The 18,803-nt window shown below is 43.7% G+C and overlaps 3 protein-coding genes and 1 non-coding gene across 4 annotated transcripts; 2 read left to right on the plus strand and 2 right to left on the minus strand.

The window, feature by feature from the left end:
• Positions 1–161: 161 nt before the first annotated feature.
• On the plus strand, positions 162–7,610 carry znf687b (zinc finger protein 687b). The gene is made up of 10 exons (XM_070921522.1): positions 162–444; positions 526–2,499; positions 3,124–3,419; positions 3,506–3,690; positions 3,967–4,143; positions 4,287–4,449; positions 4,800–5,150; positions 5,438–5,538; positions 6,006–6,108; positions 6,653–7,610. Exons 1-10 carry the CDS (start codon positions 162–164, stop codon positions 7,259–7,261), a joined length of 4,242 nt encoding a protein of 1,413 aa, XP_070777623.1. The 3' UTR covers positions 7,262–7,610.
• LOC139299547 (small nucleolar RNA SNORA13) lies at positions 4,534–4,669 on the plus strand. The gene has a single exon (XR_011598832.1). It is a non-coding gene; the product is annotated as a small nucleolar RNA SNORA13 (small nucleolar RNA).
• Positions 7,611–9,167: 1,557 nt separating the features above from the next.
• On the minus strand, positions 9,168–12,778 carry aqp10b (aquaporin 10b). Its single transcript, XM_070922345.1, has 6 exons — positions 12,470–12,778; positions 11,570–11,696; positions 11,013–11,150; positions 10,271–10,389; positions 9,548–9,765; positions 9,168–9,425 (listed from the first exon to the last, which is right to left on the minus strand). Exons 1-6 carry the CDS (start codon positions 12,776–12,778, stop codon positions 9,215–9,217), a joined length of 1,122 nt encoding a protein of 373 aa, XP_070778446.1. The 3' UTR covers positions 9,168–9,214.
• A 1,884-nt stretch (positions 12,779–14,662) lies between these two features.
• On the minus strand, positions 14,663–17,398 carry hax1 (HCLS1 associated protein X-1). Its single transcript, XM_070922049.1, has 7 exons — positions 17,256–17,398; positions 16,633–16,886; positions 16,059–16,282; positions 15,883–15,946; positions 15,654–15,787; positions 15,282–15,399; positions 14,663–15,171 (listed from the first exon to the last, which is right to left on the minus strand). Exons 1-7 carry the CDS (start codon positions 17,318–17,320, stop codon positions 15,098–15,100), a joined length of 933 nt encoding a protein of 310 aa, XP_070778150.1. The 5' UTR covers positions 17,321–17,398; the 3' UTR covers positions 14,663–15,097.
• Between the last annotated feature and the right edge of the window lie 1,405 nt (positions 17,399–18,803).

Below are 18,803 nucleotides of genomic sequence, written 5' to 3' on the forward strand. Positions count from 1 at the left end.
ATTTTATTATTTTGTATGTTGAGGTTTTGTAGCAGGTATTATGCTAGTAAGGCAGAGCTATGGTTGATGGACAACAATACAGGCAGATTCATGCTAGTGTATTTTGTTGCCTTCTGCTCCTGTGTTTATGAATGTATGTTTTTACAGGAGTTAATCCCGGTATGGGGGACATGAAGACCCCAGATTTTGATGACCTGTTGGCAGCATTTGACATTCCTGACATAGATGCCAAAGAGGCCATCCAGTCTGCCCCAGATGAGGCAGAGGGACCCCATGGAGCTGCAGGTGCACCTCTGGGAAAGTCGGATAGCGTGGTGGGCGTTGGGTCATCCTTGAGACCGCAGAGCCCCTCAGACCCCCAGGCGGACACTTCAATTGTTAGTGTGATTGTGAAGAATAAAGTACGCCTTGAGGCCGTAGATGGAGGGGATGGAGACCCAGACCAGGACCCTATTGATGTGATCGCAGGGGTAGATGTGGGTCCTAGACTAGGTGCCTGTGCCCCTGGAATGGCTGAATCTGAGGCTCTCAACCACAACGGTTTTGGGGCGTCTGGTGTCTCTACGCCCCTTCCCCTCAGCCAGACCCAGTCTAACGGAGCGCCGTGGTCAATGAACACCCCCAAAGTTTCTTTAGAGGCAGCAGGTGCGGGTGCAGCTAAGTCTCACAAGCAGGGTGGGAATATTTTCAACAGACTTAAACCGCTTGTGGCGCAGGGGTCTGGAGATCCAGTGGGCCGGGCCAGGAAGATGCAGCTTCTACAGCAGCAACACCAGCAGCAGCAGGACACAGGCCAAGAGAGGGCAGATGGGGTCAAAGCATCATTACCTTCATCTTCCTCGCTATCAGCTGGGTCGTCTCCTCTGGCTGCAGGTGGAGCCGTTGGACTACCCTCACCTTTCTTTCCGCCTTCCAAGCCTCTGCTTCCCACTCCACCTTCTGCCCTTTCATCACACCCGCTGCACTCATCTCAGCCTTTTAACGGAGCTCCCAAAGGTGGCCCTGCTGGTTTTCAGCCCCAGCAGATGGAGGAGGATGATTCTGACCCTGATTTGGGGAGTCCACTGGTGATCCAAGAGAACCCAGACTCCCCGACTTGCACTCAGCTGAGCCGACGTTACAAGTCTGACTCTGTGTCAACTCAGCCCACATCCTCTACTGCATCTCACCCTAAACCCGGGGACACTCCTTCAGGGGCATCTCTGACTTCGTCCACACCCCAGTCTGGCTCGACAGAGAGTCCCCAGCTGGAGGACAGGCATCCAGAACATGTCATAGAGGAGAGAGACTCACCAGAGAGTCCTGAACCAGAGATGCCAAAATCAACTGCTCAAGTCGCAGCTAAGAGGTGCTCCAGCCCTGCAGTGGCCTCCACTCCTCCTCCTCCTGAACTGCGGGAGCCCAAAGAGGAGGAGGAAGAGATGGAAGTGGGGAATGGGAGAGAGAAGGTCATTGATGGCAAAGCTGACAAGGGAGAAAATGCAAAAACAAGTGAGGAGAAGATGGAGGTAGATGATGGCAAGCCTAAACCACCTCCTACTGACGGAGGAGAAGCAGGCATTGCTGCACCTGCTGCTTCTGGAGCTCCATCCCGACCCCTCAAAGTCAGAATAAAAACAATAAAAACCTCCACAGGTGGAATCACTAGAACTGTCACAAGGGTAGCAGGTAAAGGTGGTGCTGCAGGGAAAGGTTTGGACTCTAAGGCTCAAACTGGGGAACGTAAGGTGTTGGGAAACAAGGCCCAAAAACTTGAAGCTTCCCCTGGTCACATGACAACAACATCCCAGAAAGTAAGTGCTCTCAATTCTCTGCCTGTGTCTACTCTCGCAGCCAGCAGCGTCATGCTAGCTGCCGCCACAAAGGTCCAAAACAAAATGGCAGCATCTGACAAGGCCAAGGTTTCTGCCACTGCCGTTAGCATCACTAAATCTGCTGCACTACCTGTAACTCCTGCTGTGGCCTCCTCTCCCAAGTTCTCAGTTGCTGCTGGTGGGATCAGTGTCCGTACAACCACTAATAAGACAGCTAACGGAGGTAGCAGTGCCATCATAGGGGGCACCCTCCAGCCAAACAAACCTGCCTCCATCGTCAACAGTACAGGCGCCGTCATCTCACGCAGTCAGTCGAGCCTGGTGGAGGCTTTTAACAAAATCCTGAACAGTAAGAACCTTTTGCCGAGCTACAAGCCCGACCTCTCAGCACCTCCACCACCTGAGTGGGGTCTACCGCTCCCAGCCACAGGGTACCGCTGCCTGGAGTGTGGAGATGCTTTCGCCCTGGAGCGCAGCCTGGCTCGACACTATGACCGACGATCGCTCCGCATCGAGGTGACCTGCAACCATTGTGCTAAGAGGCTGGCCTTCTTCAATAAGTGCAGCCTGCTGCTACATGCCAGGGAGCATAAGGAGCGTGGGCTTGTCATGCAGTGCTCGCACCTGGTCATGAGGCCTGTCACTGTAGAGCAGATGATTGGACAGCAGGACATAACACCCATTGGTGGTAAGTGAGGCTGCAGCTAACAATTATTTGAATTATCGGTTAATCATTGTTTATTTTTAAGATTAATCCATTAGTCGTTTAGTTGGTAAAATGTCAGAAAATGCTCATCACAATCTCCAAGAGCTCAATGTGACATACTTGTGTTGTCCGACTGAAAGTCCACCACCCGAAGATGTTCAGTTTACATTTATATAAGGCATTCACTCACACTATCCCATCTGTCAAGTATTTTCTCGACTGATTGTTTTGTCTTTAAAATGTCAGAAAATTGTGAAAACTATCTATCACAATTTCTCAGAGCCCAAGTGACGTCTTGAAATTGCTTGTTTTAGTCGACAAGCAGTCCAACACCCAAACATATTTAATTTACTGTCATAGAAGACTAAGAAAAACAGAAAAATTAAGGAGCTGGATTGCTGATTAATTTTCTATGGATCGACTAATCTTTTTCAGCTCTACATCATACATTTCTATTAGTGTACAGAGTCACGAGAGAACCACAAAAATATGTTAGTCTGATTACATTAATGAAAATAATAATACACTCGTCATTCGTTTGTGATTCATCTCCATTGACCACATCCCATTTGTGTCTTCTGGTTTCCACCTTTGGCTGACCAGGCCTGCTCTCCTCTTCGTCCTCCTCTCCTCCAGTCTCCTCTCCTTCTACCACCCCCGGGGGCCCCGCCACCTCTGCCAACTCCAGCCCAATGAAGGACGCTTCATCTCCAGCAGCAGCTCAGCCTCGACCGGTCCGCCGCGCACCTCAAGGCCCCCAAGCACTGATGCCTCTGCCTTGCAAGAAGGCAGAGGGGCTGCAGTACAACAACTTTAAATGTCCAGAGTGCCAAACACAGTTCTCCGGCAAGGCTGAGCTGGTCACCCACTTCCAGCAGATCAGAGCTGCTCCCAACTCAGTGAGTCTTTGTTTGTGCCACCGATACCTGCTGTTCTGAAATGCTGGTGGTCGCTGACTGTTTTGCTTGCTTTTCTTCTGTTTCAGACATGTACGCAATGCTCGCCTCCCATGATGCTGCCTAACTCGTGTGCCGTGTCCGCCCACCAGAGGATCCATAAACACAGAGCGCCTCACGTCTGTCCCGAGTGTGGCGGCATCGCCCGGCAGGCCAGCTTCCAGACCCACCTGGAGGAGGCCTGTCTGCACTTTGCCAGGCGCATTGGATACAGGTGTGGAGACACTTCCCAAAACCATTGCAGCAAAAGCTCCAAAAGTTTGATGAGGGATTTTGTGTCAGCATAATATATACAACTTCTCTCGTTGATTAAATTGTATATTTATATTTTTTATTGCTACAAAAGTTAGTTTGTCAATAGCTTTTAAGACTTCCTGTCTACTGATTTTGTAATTTGAGTTGTAGTCTGTAGTGGACGTTTTAGTGTATACACATCCATTGAATATCAAGAGCCTAAATATATCATACTGTGTGTCATGATCTTGTCAAGGTGCTCGAGCTGCCAGGTCGTGTTTGGAGGGTTGAACTCCATCAAGTCCCACATTCAGACTGCTCACTGCGAGGTCTTCCACAAGTGCCCCAGCTGCCCCATGGCCTTCAAGTCTTCCCCCAGCGCCCAGAGCCACATCAGCACCCAGCACCCAACGCTCACTGGAGGACAGGCCAAGTAAGTGTACTCCCTCTACCAAAACATACGTTTTCAGCCCACATGTAGAGAGATATCTGTGGAGGATGTTTGAAAATTATGATCACGTTTTGAAAATAGATCACTAAGATATGAACTCTGTCTGTGTTTTTGTCCTTTTGCAGAATGATCTACAAGTGTGTGATGTGTGATACGGTTTTTACCCAAAAACCATTGCTGTACATGCACTTTGACACTCATTTAGCCAAGCAAAAAGTGCATGTGTTCAAGTGTCCTGACTGCACCAAGCTCTACGCCCAGAAAGGATCAATGATGGAGCATATTAAGGTCAATATTCAGAGATCACAGATTTTAGATAATAAATTGGAATAGTTACAGCATAATGTCTCTGCAAATCATGAAGTAGCCTTTTGCCTTTATGTGTTGCCCATTCATTGCTTTCTTCAGTGAATGTGGTGTCAACAAAGGCATACAGCAATTTCTTGGATCGGCCTTAGCAAGGCTCCTCTCCGGTGACCTTGTCATAAGTTCTATACCAAGTACAGAAGTTGTTTTAGGAGGCAGATTATCTTTTTGTGTGCTAGTTGAAGTAGTTGATATTTTTAAAGGTAAATTAATTACTTTTGAATGGATGTATATTTTTCTGTTCTCTCACACTTTACTGTCGTCCCTCTTAGACTGCTCACAGAGGACCATCAGCCAAACAGACAGAGCCTCAGTCCGATGCCTCTAACGCTGCTTCAGTCCCGGCCAACACGTCCGGTCCATCTGGCCTCAAATCAAAAGGAAAACCTGACAACTCCGACGGAGAGGACTGGGGGCGGGAACAGGAGGAGGAAGAAGAAGAGGAGGAAGACGACGACGACGACGATGCGGACGAGGACTACGAGGCCCCTGGGAATCACCCGGCCTCCGCGGGGTCCACCAGTCAACCCCCCGCCCAGACTGAGTGGACCTGCCCCCAGTGTCAGACCACCTTCACCGACAACGAAGACTATCTGAGTCACGTGAAGATTGAGCACGGCAAGGTGTGGCATACTACCTCTGTTATTTATTTTAATCTGACTGTACTGAATCCGATGATTACAGTTGGTTTCAGTGCACCAGATCAGAGCTGTTTAACTAGCTACTTATTTTGTGGATGGAATGACCTGGTAAAGCAGAAAAAGAACCACCTGTATTTGGAGAGAGGCTGTTGTTAATTTCCTGTCTACACTGAAGCACATCTGACTGAGCCTTACTATCTTTTTATCTTATCTTTCTTTTCCTCTGTGTGTGTGTGTGTGTGTTCATGTGTGTGCTGCCAACTCCAAAGTTCCCTTGTCGTATTTGTGGAGGCACGTTCAGCACGTCTTCCAGCCTGAGACGTCATGAGCGTGTCATTCATGAGGGCAACAAGAGAGTCTTCCATTGCCAGTGAGTAAAATCATCAGATCCATGTTTCAGACAAACTGACCCACAACTTTGATTTACAACAGTTTATTTGCTAAAAAGAAAAAGGTTTCAGCGGTTGATTTACTATTTAAGCATGTTGATAAGTAAAGCTAATAAATCGGCCACATTAGCTTACTGCAGATAAATCTGTATTGTGTATATGTTGGCTGAAAAGTAAGAGGAAATTGCAGTCCAGAAATGACGAACTAGGTTTGAGTTAATTCAAAAACGGTATTATAATTATAGTTCATCCACCAGAAAGCACTGTAAAATCCCCTATGCTACGTTATTTATCAGATTTTTTAAATAGTATAATAAGTAGTATAATAAAACAGTGTCAGCCTCAAAAATGTACTGTCTGTCAGGCTATATTCATTAGGCCTAGAATTTTTATAATCTCAGTGCTGGATGAAGTGATTTAACTATTATTTAACTATATTATTTTTCAGATATTGCACAGAAGGCAAACGCACCTTTGGCAGTCGGTTCTTACTGGACAAACACGTTCGGCTCCATCACAGAACCACAGACGGACAGGTGAGTCAAGACAGTGTGTCTCTGTTTCTGGACATAGAAATAGACTCATGTCCGAGTCTGAAGCTGTGTCCCGACTCCATCACACATAATAATTCTAAGCAGGTTTTGTTCACACACTTAGTATGCCAACTAAATAAAGCTTTATTTTTTAGTTTGCTGTTGATACACAACATTTTTATTGTCCCATAATACAATGCATAAAGGAATTGAAAAAGCTGCTCATAGCTGGAAAAAATAAAAGTAGGGTGATGGTGAGAAGGATACAGAACATGTTTGGAAAAACAAAAGATAAGTGTCTTTGAAAAGACATTTTAATTTTTTTCCTCTTTATTTTGTCTATTATTTGTATTATGATATTATTTTGTATTGTTTGTATTTGTTTTGTTGTTTGTTTGCTTTTGGGTGTGCAGGCTATAAGTTGTTTATTGTCTTTCTTAGAAATTATATGCAGTATGGCACAGCAATATCGTCAAGATATAAATTCCCATTGCATTTTGTGCTTGCCTTGTGTATCAATACTACCAACGTTTAGTCTTTGTCTCCCTTTCCGTGTCCTCAGGGTCCCCCCATGACCAGGAAGCGTGCAGCCACAGGGGGAGAAGGACCAGGCAGCTCCTCCGAACAAGACGGTGAGGGCGGACCTCCTGGAGGCAGAGCATTAGACGAGGAAGAAAACGCCACTGAGGACGGCGAGGAGGGTGCAGGTCCTGCAAAGAGAACCAGGGCATCCATTGCGTCGACATCGTTGGCACCCAATGAACTGGAGGAGGAAGACAACGTTTTCCGTTGCGTCCCCTGCGGCTTCTCCACGGAGGACGGGGCAGAGTTTCAGCGCCACATCCCCCAACATCGGGCCGACACCGCGTCCTTCCAGTGCCTGCAGTGCGGCGTCTGCTTCGCCTCGGCCGGCTCTCTCAGCAGGCACCGCTTCATCACTCACCGCGTGCGGGACACCCAGAGCGACGCAGACCGCAGCACCCCTCGCGCTCACGGCTCTCCCGACGGCTCGCCCGCCGGCTCCCCTCAGGCACAGGGCGAGGACGGAGAGGGGAATCTGAGCTGCAAGGTGTGCGGCCGCCGTTTCGACAAGGCCTCGGACCTCAACACCCACTTCAGGACCCACGGCATGGCCTTCCTCACCGCACACAAGACAGACAAACCCCAGTAGAGAGGGGGGCGGGTCCTCTGAGACCGACAGATCATCTACAACGAGGAGTCCCGACGGAGGAGAGAGGCTGTAGAATATGAATGTTGATCCTGAGATGAAACAGAGCTGCTTCCTGAGCAGTTTTTTTAGCCACCATAAACAGTTTTACTATCTATCTATGGCACCTCTTCTGTGCAATTGTAATTGCATGTTTGATCATGTTACTGGTCACTTAGCTGAACACACCTGTGATAGACTCTTGAGTGGAAAGGCTCTCAAACAGCCCCCCAAGTAAAGCATTTATATATCAGCCATACTGTGTCTAATACGTCTTGTCCTTTCATTTCAATCACTCTCACTCTGCACTGACTGTAGCCACCTGCCTGTTTTATCATGTAACACTTAAATACACACACTTCCCACTGTACTCTTGACAGCTGTAGTGCCGATATTTTTGTACTTCACATTGTTCATGGTATTCATGCTTGTTTCATGCTCATTTTTCCGGCATTAGATCAGTTTCAACTGTTTGTAGAACTGATCTCAAGCCACCATCTCAAGACGTCTGAAGCATGAAGGGGAGTGTTTGGAGAATTTGACACTGATTTTTATGTTGCTATAATATTTATTTATACGAAACACATTACTACTGTTGGTATTTGTTCGAGGCGGTTGCAATTCACCTGCAACAGAGACCTGAGATGTGAATCTCTGAAGGCATTTCATTAGGAGACGAGGTTACTGGAGGTCTGTAACCTGTGTAGTGTGAATAATGTGTGATGTTGTTAATCGTTAAGCTAGAAGAAGAAGAGAGGTCAGGTTTCCTGCCAGTAGTATATGTGTACGAGTTTTGCCATGTAAATACATATTACACTAAAAGAAAGCGTTCTGGTTTTAGTAACTTGCTATGATAATGTGAATACGTATAGTATTTGTACTTGTACTGTTCCCTTTTTTTCCAAACAATTTGAAGTTGAAAAGAAAAAAGAATTACCCCCCCAGAGGTAGCTATACATTGTAATTACAAAGCAGAGGGAGAGAGAGGGGGTTGTGTTGTCTTAATGTGTATGAATACAAATGTTTATCTCTTTGAGACGGTTCTTTTTTATCCACAGAATCAGTGCTTGCTGTACTCGCGTTTCTTTTGTATGTTTCAAAAACAGCCTTCATGGTCACAGGATGGAGGCCTATGAGTGGATTCTTTTTTTGTTTGTTTTGTTTGTATCTTTTTATATGTCATGATATCATATTTATATAGCTCAATAGTGGAAATTTCATGTCATTTTCTTTTCCATGGTTGTGGTCTGCTTGCTGAAATGCCATACACTTTTGTGCTGTTTCGAAATAAATGTGTAAAAGAGACGATTGACTCGTGCTGCAGGTTCATCTGCAGAGTTGAGGGTCGCATTCGGAGGAAGTGTTTGCAGCTTCTTTCTGTTTACAAATGGGACTGCTTGCAGTTTTCTGTTCATATTGCATTCACCTAGAATTCATAGTATTGGTTCACAAGCGTCTACAGCAATGCTAGCGGCTCTGAGGCTGTACAGTGCTATTGAGCTAAATGCTAAGATGCTAACAATGTTAAATTGGTATGTTTACCACGTTCATTATCTTAGTTTAGCATGTTAGCATGCTAACATTTGCTAATTAGCTCTAAACCCAACGTACAGCTGAGGCTGATGGGAATTGCATTAGTTTTGCAGGTATTTGGTCATAAACCAACGTATTGGACACATTTTGACCAGATGATGGCGCTAGATGTAAAGTCAGGAGAACATCGAAGTCATGTCTGTACTACAGTTTATGCCAATCCATTTTGTAAATAGTGCAACAGGTTCAGTAGGTGTTCTAAATCAGTCACAGATATTTACAAAGACAGCTTCAGTGGGTATCACACAATAAATAGCATTTAATGTATACATGACAGTATTTTCCTCTTTCAAATTTTCCCACTACATTTTACTGCTGGGTTTTTCACATTTTACTGCTGGGTTTTTCACAGTCTGGCTCCACCCCCTCCAGCTCCACCCCTGTCTTGCCCTCCGTGGCCTCCTGACACGAGGTCTGGAGCTCAGATGAACAGGGAGGATGGTGGATTTCAATCATCAGCTCGTAGATCAGTGTTCCCAGCAGCGCGCCGACACAGGGAGCCACTATGGGCACCCACCACCAACCACGTCCAGCCCTGCAAAGACAGTTACATACAATCAGACTTTACATTAAATCCATTAACGTGGGGCAACAAAGTGCAAATTACATGGTTTAAATACACAGATAAAAATCAGTGTCCTGAGTGAAACTACTAACTTGAACACATCAACTCCCCAACCAGCGATATACGTGAACAATCGAGGCCCAAAATCCCTGGCCGGGTTGATGGCGTATCCGCAGTTGGACCCCATCGAGATGCCAATGACCAGCACTGCTGCACCCACCAGTGCAGGCTGAAGACCATCAGGGACAGAGCTGTTCCTCTGGTCCCCAAGAGCCAGGACACACAGCAGCAGTGCAGCCGTGCCTATCACCTGGATAACACGGGAATGGTTACGAACGTGCAGAAAGGTAGTTGTGTGCAAGTCCTGTTCTATATTTAGCCCAGGAGCAGAATAAGAGATTCAATGAAGGAAAAATGGTAAAAGTATTCACACACTGGATTAAAAGTTTCCTGCTTGGGGTCAAAACACTGCCTTTTATCAGTCCAGTAATGTAACACTGTGACAATTAAGGCAACATCTGTAGTTATAGGTTAGGTTATATTACAACAAGGGTTGTTTCCAGATGGTAGGCCAACAAGTAAATCTAGGTAAAAGAAATTCCCTCAGTCATTTCAGCATGTAAAAAAGCCTTCATACAAGTAAAACTATATTTTTTCTATATTTTTAAGTTTGTTCAGTAAGTGCATTCAAGTGGGTGAGACCAAGTTTCAGTACATGACCCATGATTTTCAAACCTGACTGATCTTTGGTGATGGACAGATTTGAGTGACTTTTAAAATCTTAATTCACCCCGATGGGAGTGACAGTGTCTGACCTGGTCCACGACGCCTCCCCACACACTGAGGAAGTCAGCTGGGTAGGTGGAAAATATGCCTGCTGTGGCAGTTGGACCCGTCACCGTCAGCTCACCTCTGCTGTACGCCCAGATGGCATCTGCAAACATCTCATCATACATGCAAAAACACACAAAAACACATGCATTATCAGACATTTATTCTTACTAAACATTAAAAAAGATATGTCTGGTGATATTCTATGTTTTTATTGTCAACAAATCTCATAAAAAAGACCAAAACTAACAAATAACTGGGTTTACTAAGTGTCATAGCTTATTCCTCTGTGCCATAGACCTCTATTGTTGTTCAAAAACTATTAAAAAACCCAACAATGTTTCTTAACCACGATGAACATGTACAGTTTCGAGTCAATCCTACTGCCAGAAATACCAAATGTGTATTAATCCACGGCTGGAAATAGTCCCTAACAAATCTACTATTTACTCTAGTTTGAGTAACATTTGCTAAAAACTACAGTGCCCAGCTGTTTTGGTAAATGATTTAGCCTTTTTAGAGAATGAAACTATACGTTTTTTTCTCATTAACAATGAATGGGCTGAATGGTTTTGGTTTTTTTATGAGATTTGTTGACAATAAAGAAAAAAAACACTAGCCTTATTCTTTATTAAGAACTGTACCCGTGTATCTATAGAAAACTTCCAACATACTGTTTGGCAGACAGTGCGATTCTGATTGCAGTGATCAGTGTTGAAAACTCACCGTAGTACTGCAGACCAACGGTGGCTGCTGCCAGAAAGGCTCCAAGCACTTGGAAGAAGACGTAGAAAGGGAGCTTTGTCCAAGGATGTCTGCCCAAAACGCACAAACTCAGAGATACAGCAGGGTTCAGATGGGCACCTTATGGATGAAAATAATCAGGGAGGTCAGGTTTGAAATGAAACATTTCATAATTTAAAATGATATATTTTCAAAACGTTTTGACCTACACAATGAATAAAAGGTGATATTATTAAATATAAAATACAGGCCTTTCTGTTGTTGAGCACAACACAGGGACTGTAGAAAAGTGATTAGGGGCAGAGAGGGGGTCCGAGGAGGCTTTTCTTTCTTTTCTTTTTTTTTCTTTTAGCTGAAAGCAAGGAAGTCGTTTGTCTTCCTTTGCAATGTTGTTAATAGTTAAATAAATAGTTCCATCAAAAAGATAACTTTCACTTGCGCCATGGTTCTTAAAAGGTGCCATATGTTCCTTTAAAGACATTATGGTTTAAACTGGTGTTCAAAAAACACATTAATAACTCCAGGGGGGACTCCCTCACCTGAGACTCCACGAGACACAAAGACCCCAAATGTTACTCCCAGAGCAAAACCCAGATTGATTGACAGGTACTGCCCCTTCTTATCTTGAGTTGTGGTCACCTGGGCAACAGAGCCACATCCAAACAGCTGCAATTAGATGAGATGAAGAGCTATTAGTAGAACATAAAAAAAAAACCCCAAAAAACCTGAAAACAATCTGCATGACTTAAGTATTTTGTATTTAAAATGTACAGTATTCCAGATGTGAAACTTACTATTCACACATAAAAGTTAAGTAAGTTCTGGCACAGGTAAGTGAAGACACAGTGTTGCCTTGGCGTGTAATCTCTTTTCTCCATCTATTTTTATGATCTTGATTACTATGGAACCTGCTTTATGATTTCAGGTGTAAACGTTCATTGCCCTGACAGGTGACAGCCAGCAGAGACGAACAAACATCGCTGCTTATTTCAAATTACTGCTGAGCAACACTCGCGCCACCCTCCCTCTTTATCCTCCCCTGTCACCTCACCCATCCTCCCCGATCCTCCCCGATCCTCCCCCTCACTCACTCACTCTTTCATTCTCTGTCTTTTTTTCCAGGCCAAAGTCCTTGGTTACCCATTGTGTGGATTCACTAGCTGCTTCAAAACAACAGAGTAAGCATGCAGTTGTTTTAGGAAACTATGTTAAAAACTTGATGCTGAGTTTTAAAGTTTTCTGTACTTTACAGCTTATTCAATTAAATGCAAAAGGCTGCATCTATTGTGTCTTTGCCTCAGCAGGTTTTTGTCAAGGCCTTTTAAATATTCACGCTAAGTATTGAAATTAGAAAAAGATACACTTGTTTAACCTCTCTTACATATACCAAAGTGCCCCATGCAACTAACTTAAGTTTCGGTCCATAAAGAAATACTCACAATCAGCACATAGACTCCGAGGCATTCAGCCATGCACTCCCTGACCAGTTGACTTCTGATCTGGCATTTCCTCAGCAGCCTCTCCATCCCTGAGGTTTCCTCTGCACAGTCCGGCCACAGGTGAGCTTTCAGAGGTGGGACGCTGTCATCAGGTGGATCTGACCCGCACAGCACTGCACTGTCTGCCTTGCTGAGCAGAGTTTGCCCTTTCATACTGGGGCCGTAGCCTACGTCACACACTTTATGGCATGGCTGAGGCGGCGGTGTGTGCGCACGCATGAGAGGAGAGTAGTTCACTTTGTAGGACATCCTGATACCTAAATCACAACTGACATGATGAGAAACACTCCTGGCCTGACTCTGGCTCACTGGGTTGGTTTGCTGTGATCTCACCTGATTGGAATTGGCTCTGATTGTTCCTCTCGTTTGATTGGCTATTCTCTTCTTCTCTGAATGCAAACAGGATCTGGCTCTTTATATCTCACTCCAGCATTATTCATCTAAAACAACACAAACACGTTTATTTTGACGACACTGTAAAAAAAAATCTGTATAAATTACCAAAGAATAATAAAGCTGATAAGAGACGGAAATCTCTTTGACTTGCACCACATGCTCGTACATTTACCACTGTAATCCATGATTACAGTCATTACTTCATGAGACAGACAAGTGACAGAGCTTATCCTGGTTTATTTTTCATGTGATGCATATCAAATATATCTATTTTGTACATCCTCAGTTTGTTGGACGTTGCAACTGGTGGCAACAGTGGAGTATAGTGGATATAGTATAATTACGTCTATTTTATGAGTCTCTGATGGGTAGATGGGTGAGAAAATAATAGGCACCTATGTTTGGTTCCTCCACTGTCAGGACTCTATTGTCCTTAATGATATCTAGATATCATTATCTAGACCTCTAGAAGTGCTTTAGGTTCCACAGAGGAACACAAATATGTTAGTAGGTGAGGGAGGATACCAGCTTGAACACCACGCTGTGTAATTCCTGTGTTTATGAACATGGTTTGCCAGGAAAGTTTCCTCTGAAGTCGAGTGTATTGTCTGCTTTCAAAGGGAAACTCCAAGGTACCATTATCTCCACTCCCCTCGTGAAGGCAGATTTGCTAGAACATGAGAAGAGCAACGAGAGCTTTTGATGTTTCACACATGAAAGAGCACGTTTCATTTTTTAAATTGAACACAGGACGGCATGTAAAGACATGACAAAAACAGGACAAGCTGCACCAGTGTTTTGATACTGCAAGGTGTTACACTTCAGTTCACTGGCATCTAATCCAGTACAACAATATTAATAGTTATTAATAGTTAACTGTGAAAAGTAAGGTTGGATTTAAAAGTTCACACCCTCCTGAACCAACTTGTTCAACGCCCTCCTGTTTATTCGGTTCACACTTCACAGCTGCTCTGTCCAAACTCATACTTTGCTTCAGTTCTTGGAACCTGAGGCTGACAAAAAACTGTTCATTTACTGCTGGTTTTCAGCACCAACTAACCTGGTAAAACGGACCTCCAGCACACACTGCTACAGCATCTGACTCTGAATGTACATACTTTGTCTCCCCCTAAAGACATAACAGAATGATGCTACTGTGAAAGATAACAGCTGCATTTAGAGAAAAAAAACACTAACATCCCAACTAGATAATGCGGTTAAATTCTCCAAAAAAAGAATATCAAAAAATATCATAAATATGAATTGAACTGGAGGGGGTTGCCATTTTTGGACTATTTGAGTTGTAAAAACTGTAAAATTGAAAAACAAAGCAGGATCTGCAGTACAAGGGGAAGCATTTACACAGAACACACATAATGGTATCTAAAAGTCAACCCTTTTCAGACTCAGTATTTTAAGTTACTCCTCTTTAGACTGTTGTTTGCCATTTCCTGAAACCAGAGAATTAACATAAAGTTGGTAAATGAATGTCTAATGCACTACTATTTCATTAACTGTACACAAATCATGTTAAAGTGGCACAATGCCTCCATAAGCTAAAGGTCATACCAGACCTAGTGAGGCTGCAGCACATAAACCTCTGAATGTATTGAAGTACAATGTTTCTTTTAAGACGGTGCAGTTTTTTATTCCTACCTTAAAAGTGAAGGTCTTGTTTTAAAGTGGTCAAAAACAACAGGCAAATAACAAGTGTGTAAATATATTAAGACTCTTTATTTGACATATCACACACACACACACACACACACACACACACACACACATACACTCACACTCACACTCACACACTCACACACACACTCACACACTCACACACTCACATCCATACAGGCTTATCCTACAGGACAGTTCAAAAATAAAATATGCAATTGTGAATTGTTTAGTCCCTGAATTTGTCAAAATCACTAGTCTTCGGGATTGGCAGATTCTAGTCTACGTGGTCAGCTGGAAAGTCCGGTGTCATCTACAAACAGGCCAAAGACCTTAATCCAACACATTCATTTTGGCAATTGTAGGTCATGCAAGTGCTGAGTCCATATATAGATATATCCTACGAATACGTGAAATCATAGCTCTAGAGAAACACTGAAATGATTTCAGGGAACAAAAGCTACGGTCAACCAGTCCAGATGATATACTTCACTTTACAAGTTATTTAAACCCTCCAAAGAACTTGGAGAACAGTGAGTCATCATCCCGCATGTCTGAAAATGGATGTTGACCACCTGAAATACATACAAGAATGCATTAGAGCTAGATCAAGTCAAAAACGTGCACAATGAATTTTTCACTGTCAGATGTCAGCTTTAAAAACACCCATGATGTATAGACTGACCTGGTACGACAGGTCTAGTTTGGTCTGGTCCCTCCAGGCTACTAGGACCTCCTGAGCGGGTCACTGTGGTCTCCTCATTGCCTTGGCCGTCTCTAATTGTTCGCCTCTCCTCTACAGACTGACGAACATCAAAACAGAGACAAAAAACATAAATTCACAACCAAGGGGTAACAGAAAAAGAGGAACACAAGTGAAGACATAAATAGTTAATGTGTGTGCTGGTACTGAGCACTATGACTTATATATGGCCTTACAGTCAAAGACTCTGGCAGTATAACTGTTCCACCCACTGGGCTAAATTGGGAACTATCCATGAAACATTTGAAAATCTATATGATTCATAATAAAATGAAGATAAACTGTTTCTCTCACCCCATCAGGTTTCACCACCTTAGTGACGATGACTGACTGAAAGAACGATCGGTTCCTGGGTTGGTTCGGTGCCTGACCAGCAGGTGGCGTCAGAATCTGATCCAGGCCCCCAGAGGACACTGCAGAGTCCAGATCTGGAAAGGATGGTAATGAGGAAATCAGTTGGAACACAGAAAACAAAAATCATTTACTTCATTTCTTTTACTGAAGGATTAAAAACATCACCCACCTCTGTCTTCTTTGCGCTCCTCCTCTGGAGCTTTCTGTGGCCCCCTTCTCCAAATACCATTAAACTAAAGAAACCATAAGAAAGTTGATACGTAACAGTAATCAGTGACACTTCATGTAGCCACAGAAACAAAGTCTTGATGGAAAAATTGAAGTAGATGCAAATTTCTTATTCACCTTTGAAAAAGGCGTCCAGCCATTGAATGGTGAGCTGTGAAACTCTGGTGACTCATAAGAAGGGTGCCCATCATTTCTGGGTTCTCTTGATGACCCTGCTTGGGGTCCTTGTGGGTCGCCGTCACGGGATTTGAGCATAAAGTCTCTCAGGAGGTTCCCACTGGATCCCTCTCCACCCCTCTCTGCTCTGTCCTGAGGTGGTGGTGGCATGATACTGGGAATATCTAGAACATCAGGGGGACACAGACAGAATCTAAAACTGAGAATTGTGCTCGACGAAGATGATCAACTTCTCTTTAAGGCTAGATTACCAACATGGCAAAGCGGGGCATCTGCCCCTGGGCTCAGGCTTCCAGGCTTGTTGTGTGTGAACTGGTTTGCGCAAACTGTAACTGAACATGTCTATTAGTATGTGCACCACTAAAGTAAAATATCAACAGACATAATGAGGGCCGTCAGGTAGGTGTGTCCCGTTTCATTACTTGAGGTCCTGTCATGAAGAGGGTCCCTGAGTCAAAATGTAGTTTTAAAGCCCATAAAGTTCATGTGCTGGATCATGGCTCAGTTTTCATACCAAAGTGTCCAGACTCTGGCTGTTCGTCCCTGCGGCCCAGCTGGGAGAAGATCTCCTCCATCTCCCTGAAGACGTGGCCAAACACTGGAGGGTCCTGGATCCTCATCCCGTTGGGGCCAAAGCTGAAGCCAAACCTCCAGGCACTGTCAAAGGGGTCCTGCTGGTCCCCCCGGAAGCCATCATAGTAGAATCCATCTTCGTCTTCATCATCATCATCGTCGTCATCATGAGTCATGGCATCGAAGAAGGGGTCCCTGATACATAATAGTTAGTAAAATGAATGAATATTCCTGTCATTAATGTACACTGACTATCAAACCTTGCTTTGGGTTAGCTAGCTAGCGTTCTGTCAACTGACTAACAGACACGTTGATAGACTTTAAAGTACTCAATCGTATTAATCCCGAGGTCACTCTCAGCCTAAATAAAACAGCAACCATGCTGGGGGACCCCCGTGGTCATCCTGGCAGAGAAACACTAATCTCGTAACTAAAGCTGGTTCATTACCTAACTAACCCAACAGCGTGCAATGCAGGTACCAAGTTAGCAAACTTCTGTTAGCTTAGCTGAGTGACAACTGTGTAACTAACGTTAGCTACTTGACTTTGACTCCATAAACTTACCTTTGGCCACGATAATGGCCTCCAGGTACTCCGAAGAACCCGCGAAATAAATCAAAAACGCTCATTTAATAGCAGTTTTTGTCAAAAACTAAATCATAACTAAAAAGTATATCAACAGGAGACATCCACTGGAGAAAACGAAAGCCTCGGTTGTCAACAGTGTCGTAAAGTGTTCCAGATACTTCCGAATGACGCAACCAGTCGTAATGCTACGTTACCGTAAACAACAGAAGAAATGCGCAGCCGAATAACAGCACAATCTCGGGCGCCTGCTGAGTACGTATAATTATATCAGACTGAGGCCATTCTGCAGTTTGTATACTTCATCAATACGTCTACGAAAGTAAACATTTGAATGCACTTTTACTTGTAATAAAGTATTTCTACAGTGTGATATTGCTACTTATACTTAAGTAAAGGATCTTAATACTTCGTCCACCACTGCTTGTTAAAGTGTTTGCTAAGTTAAAGTGGACTGCTGATATAGTTCAGTGCAGTATATTGATAACTTTCCCAGTGGCAGCGTAAAGGAGCAGTAGAAATACCAATAGAAGTCCTGCATTCTGTAAAGTAACTAGTTAATTAAATGTACTGGATTTAAACAGTAAACATTTCCCTCTGAAATGTGGTGGAGTAGAAGTATAAAGTAGCATACAACAGGAATACTTATGTACATGTAACTCAGAATTGTATTTCAGTTCAGTATACATACTTGAGTAAATCTAGGCTCACTAAACTTTCCACTTCACACGTCTGATTTCAAGCCCTCATGAGGAGCACAGGACTTCTGTTAATCTCCTGTCAGCACCAGAAGCATGGCTGTATGTTTTAACATGACTGATAATCAGAATGTGAATCTATATATTTTGAAAGCAAGATTTATTTAATCAGTCTTAGTGTTTTTGTTCCTGGTTCAACCATGTAAAGCACTTTCTAAGTTTGTTTTGTAAAAGTGCCACAAAAATAAAGTTTATTATCCTTGATATTTAGCTAGTCTGACCTGTTCAGCAATGAGCTTTCAATCACATAAAAAAAGGTTCTTTAGATGCAGAAAGTGCATCCAAATCAAAGTTTACTATTTGAGTTTAACTGGGCAATACTGATCCCCTGGAGTCCGTTAGATAACTCCGGCCTAAAACAGAAACCAGCCCTAAAGCCTCCGAGTCACATGGTTTCAGTTGTGCCAAACCCACTTGACGGCGCGAGCTTCTTCTTAGTGTTAGTCAATTCACTGTTTCGCAGAGATCAAGAATTAGTGAATTAACGTTTCAAGCTGTCAGATGAATTGAGGCCAGCCTTCAGCAACACACACACACCACACCCACACACAGGGCATCACTGTCAAACTGTTGGAGGAAGAGATGCTGCTGTACTTACAAGCCACATGGGAAACAAATGTAGTTTCTTAAAAGACATTCACATCCAAAATGATGAAAATGTCTTTTTCTTGTTTATTTACTTAATATTTATATATTTTTACAAAATAAAAAAAATATATGAAACAAAAAGCTAACAAGTCTGCAAGGATTCGAGAAGGAAAAGGAGAAA

The sequence above is a fragment of the Enoplosus armatus genome, chromosome 16, assembly GCF_043641665.1.
Source record: "Enoplosus armatus isolate fEnoArm2 chromosome 16, fEnoArm2.hap1, whole genome shotgun sequence".
Taxonomy (NCBI): domain Eukaryota; kingdom Metazoa; phylum Chordata; class Actinopteri; order Centrarchiformes; family Enoplosidae; genus Enoplosus; species Enoplosus armatus.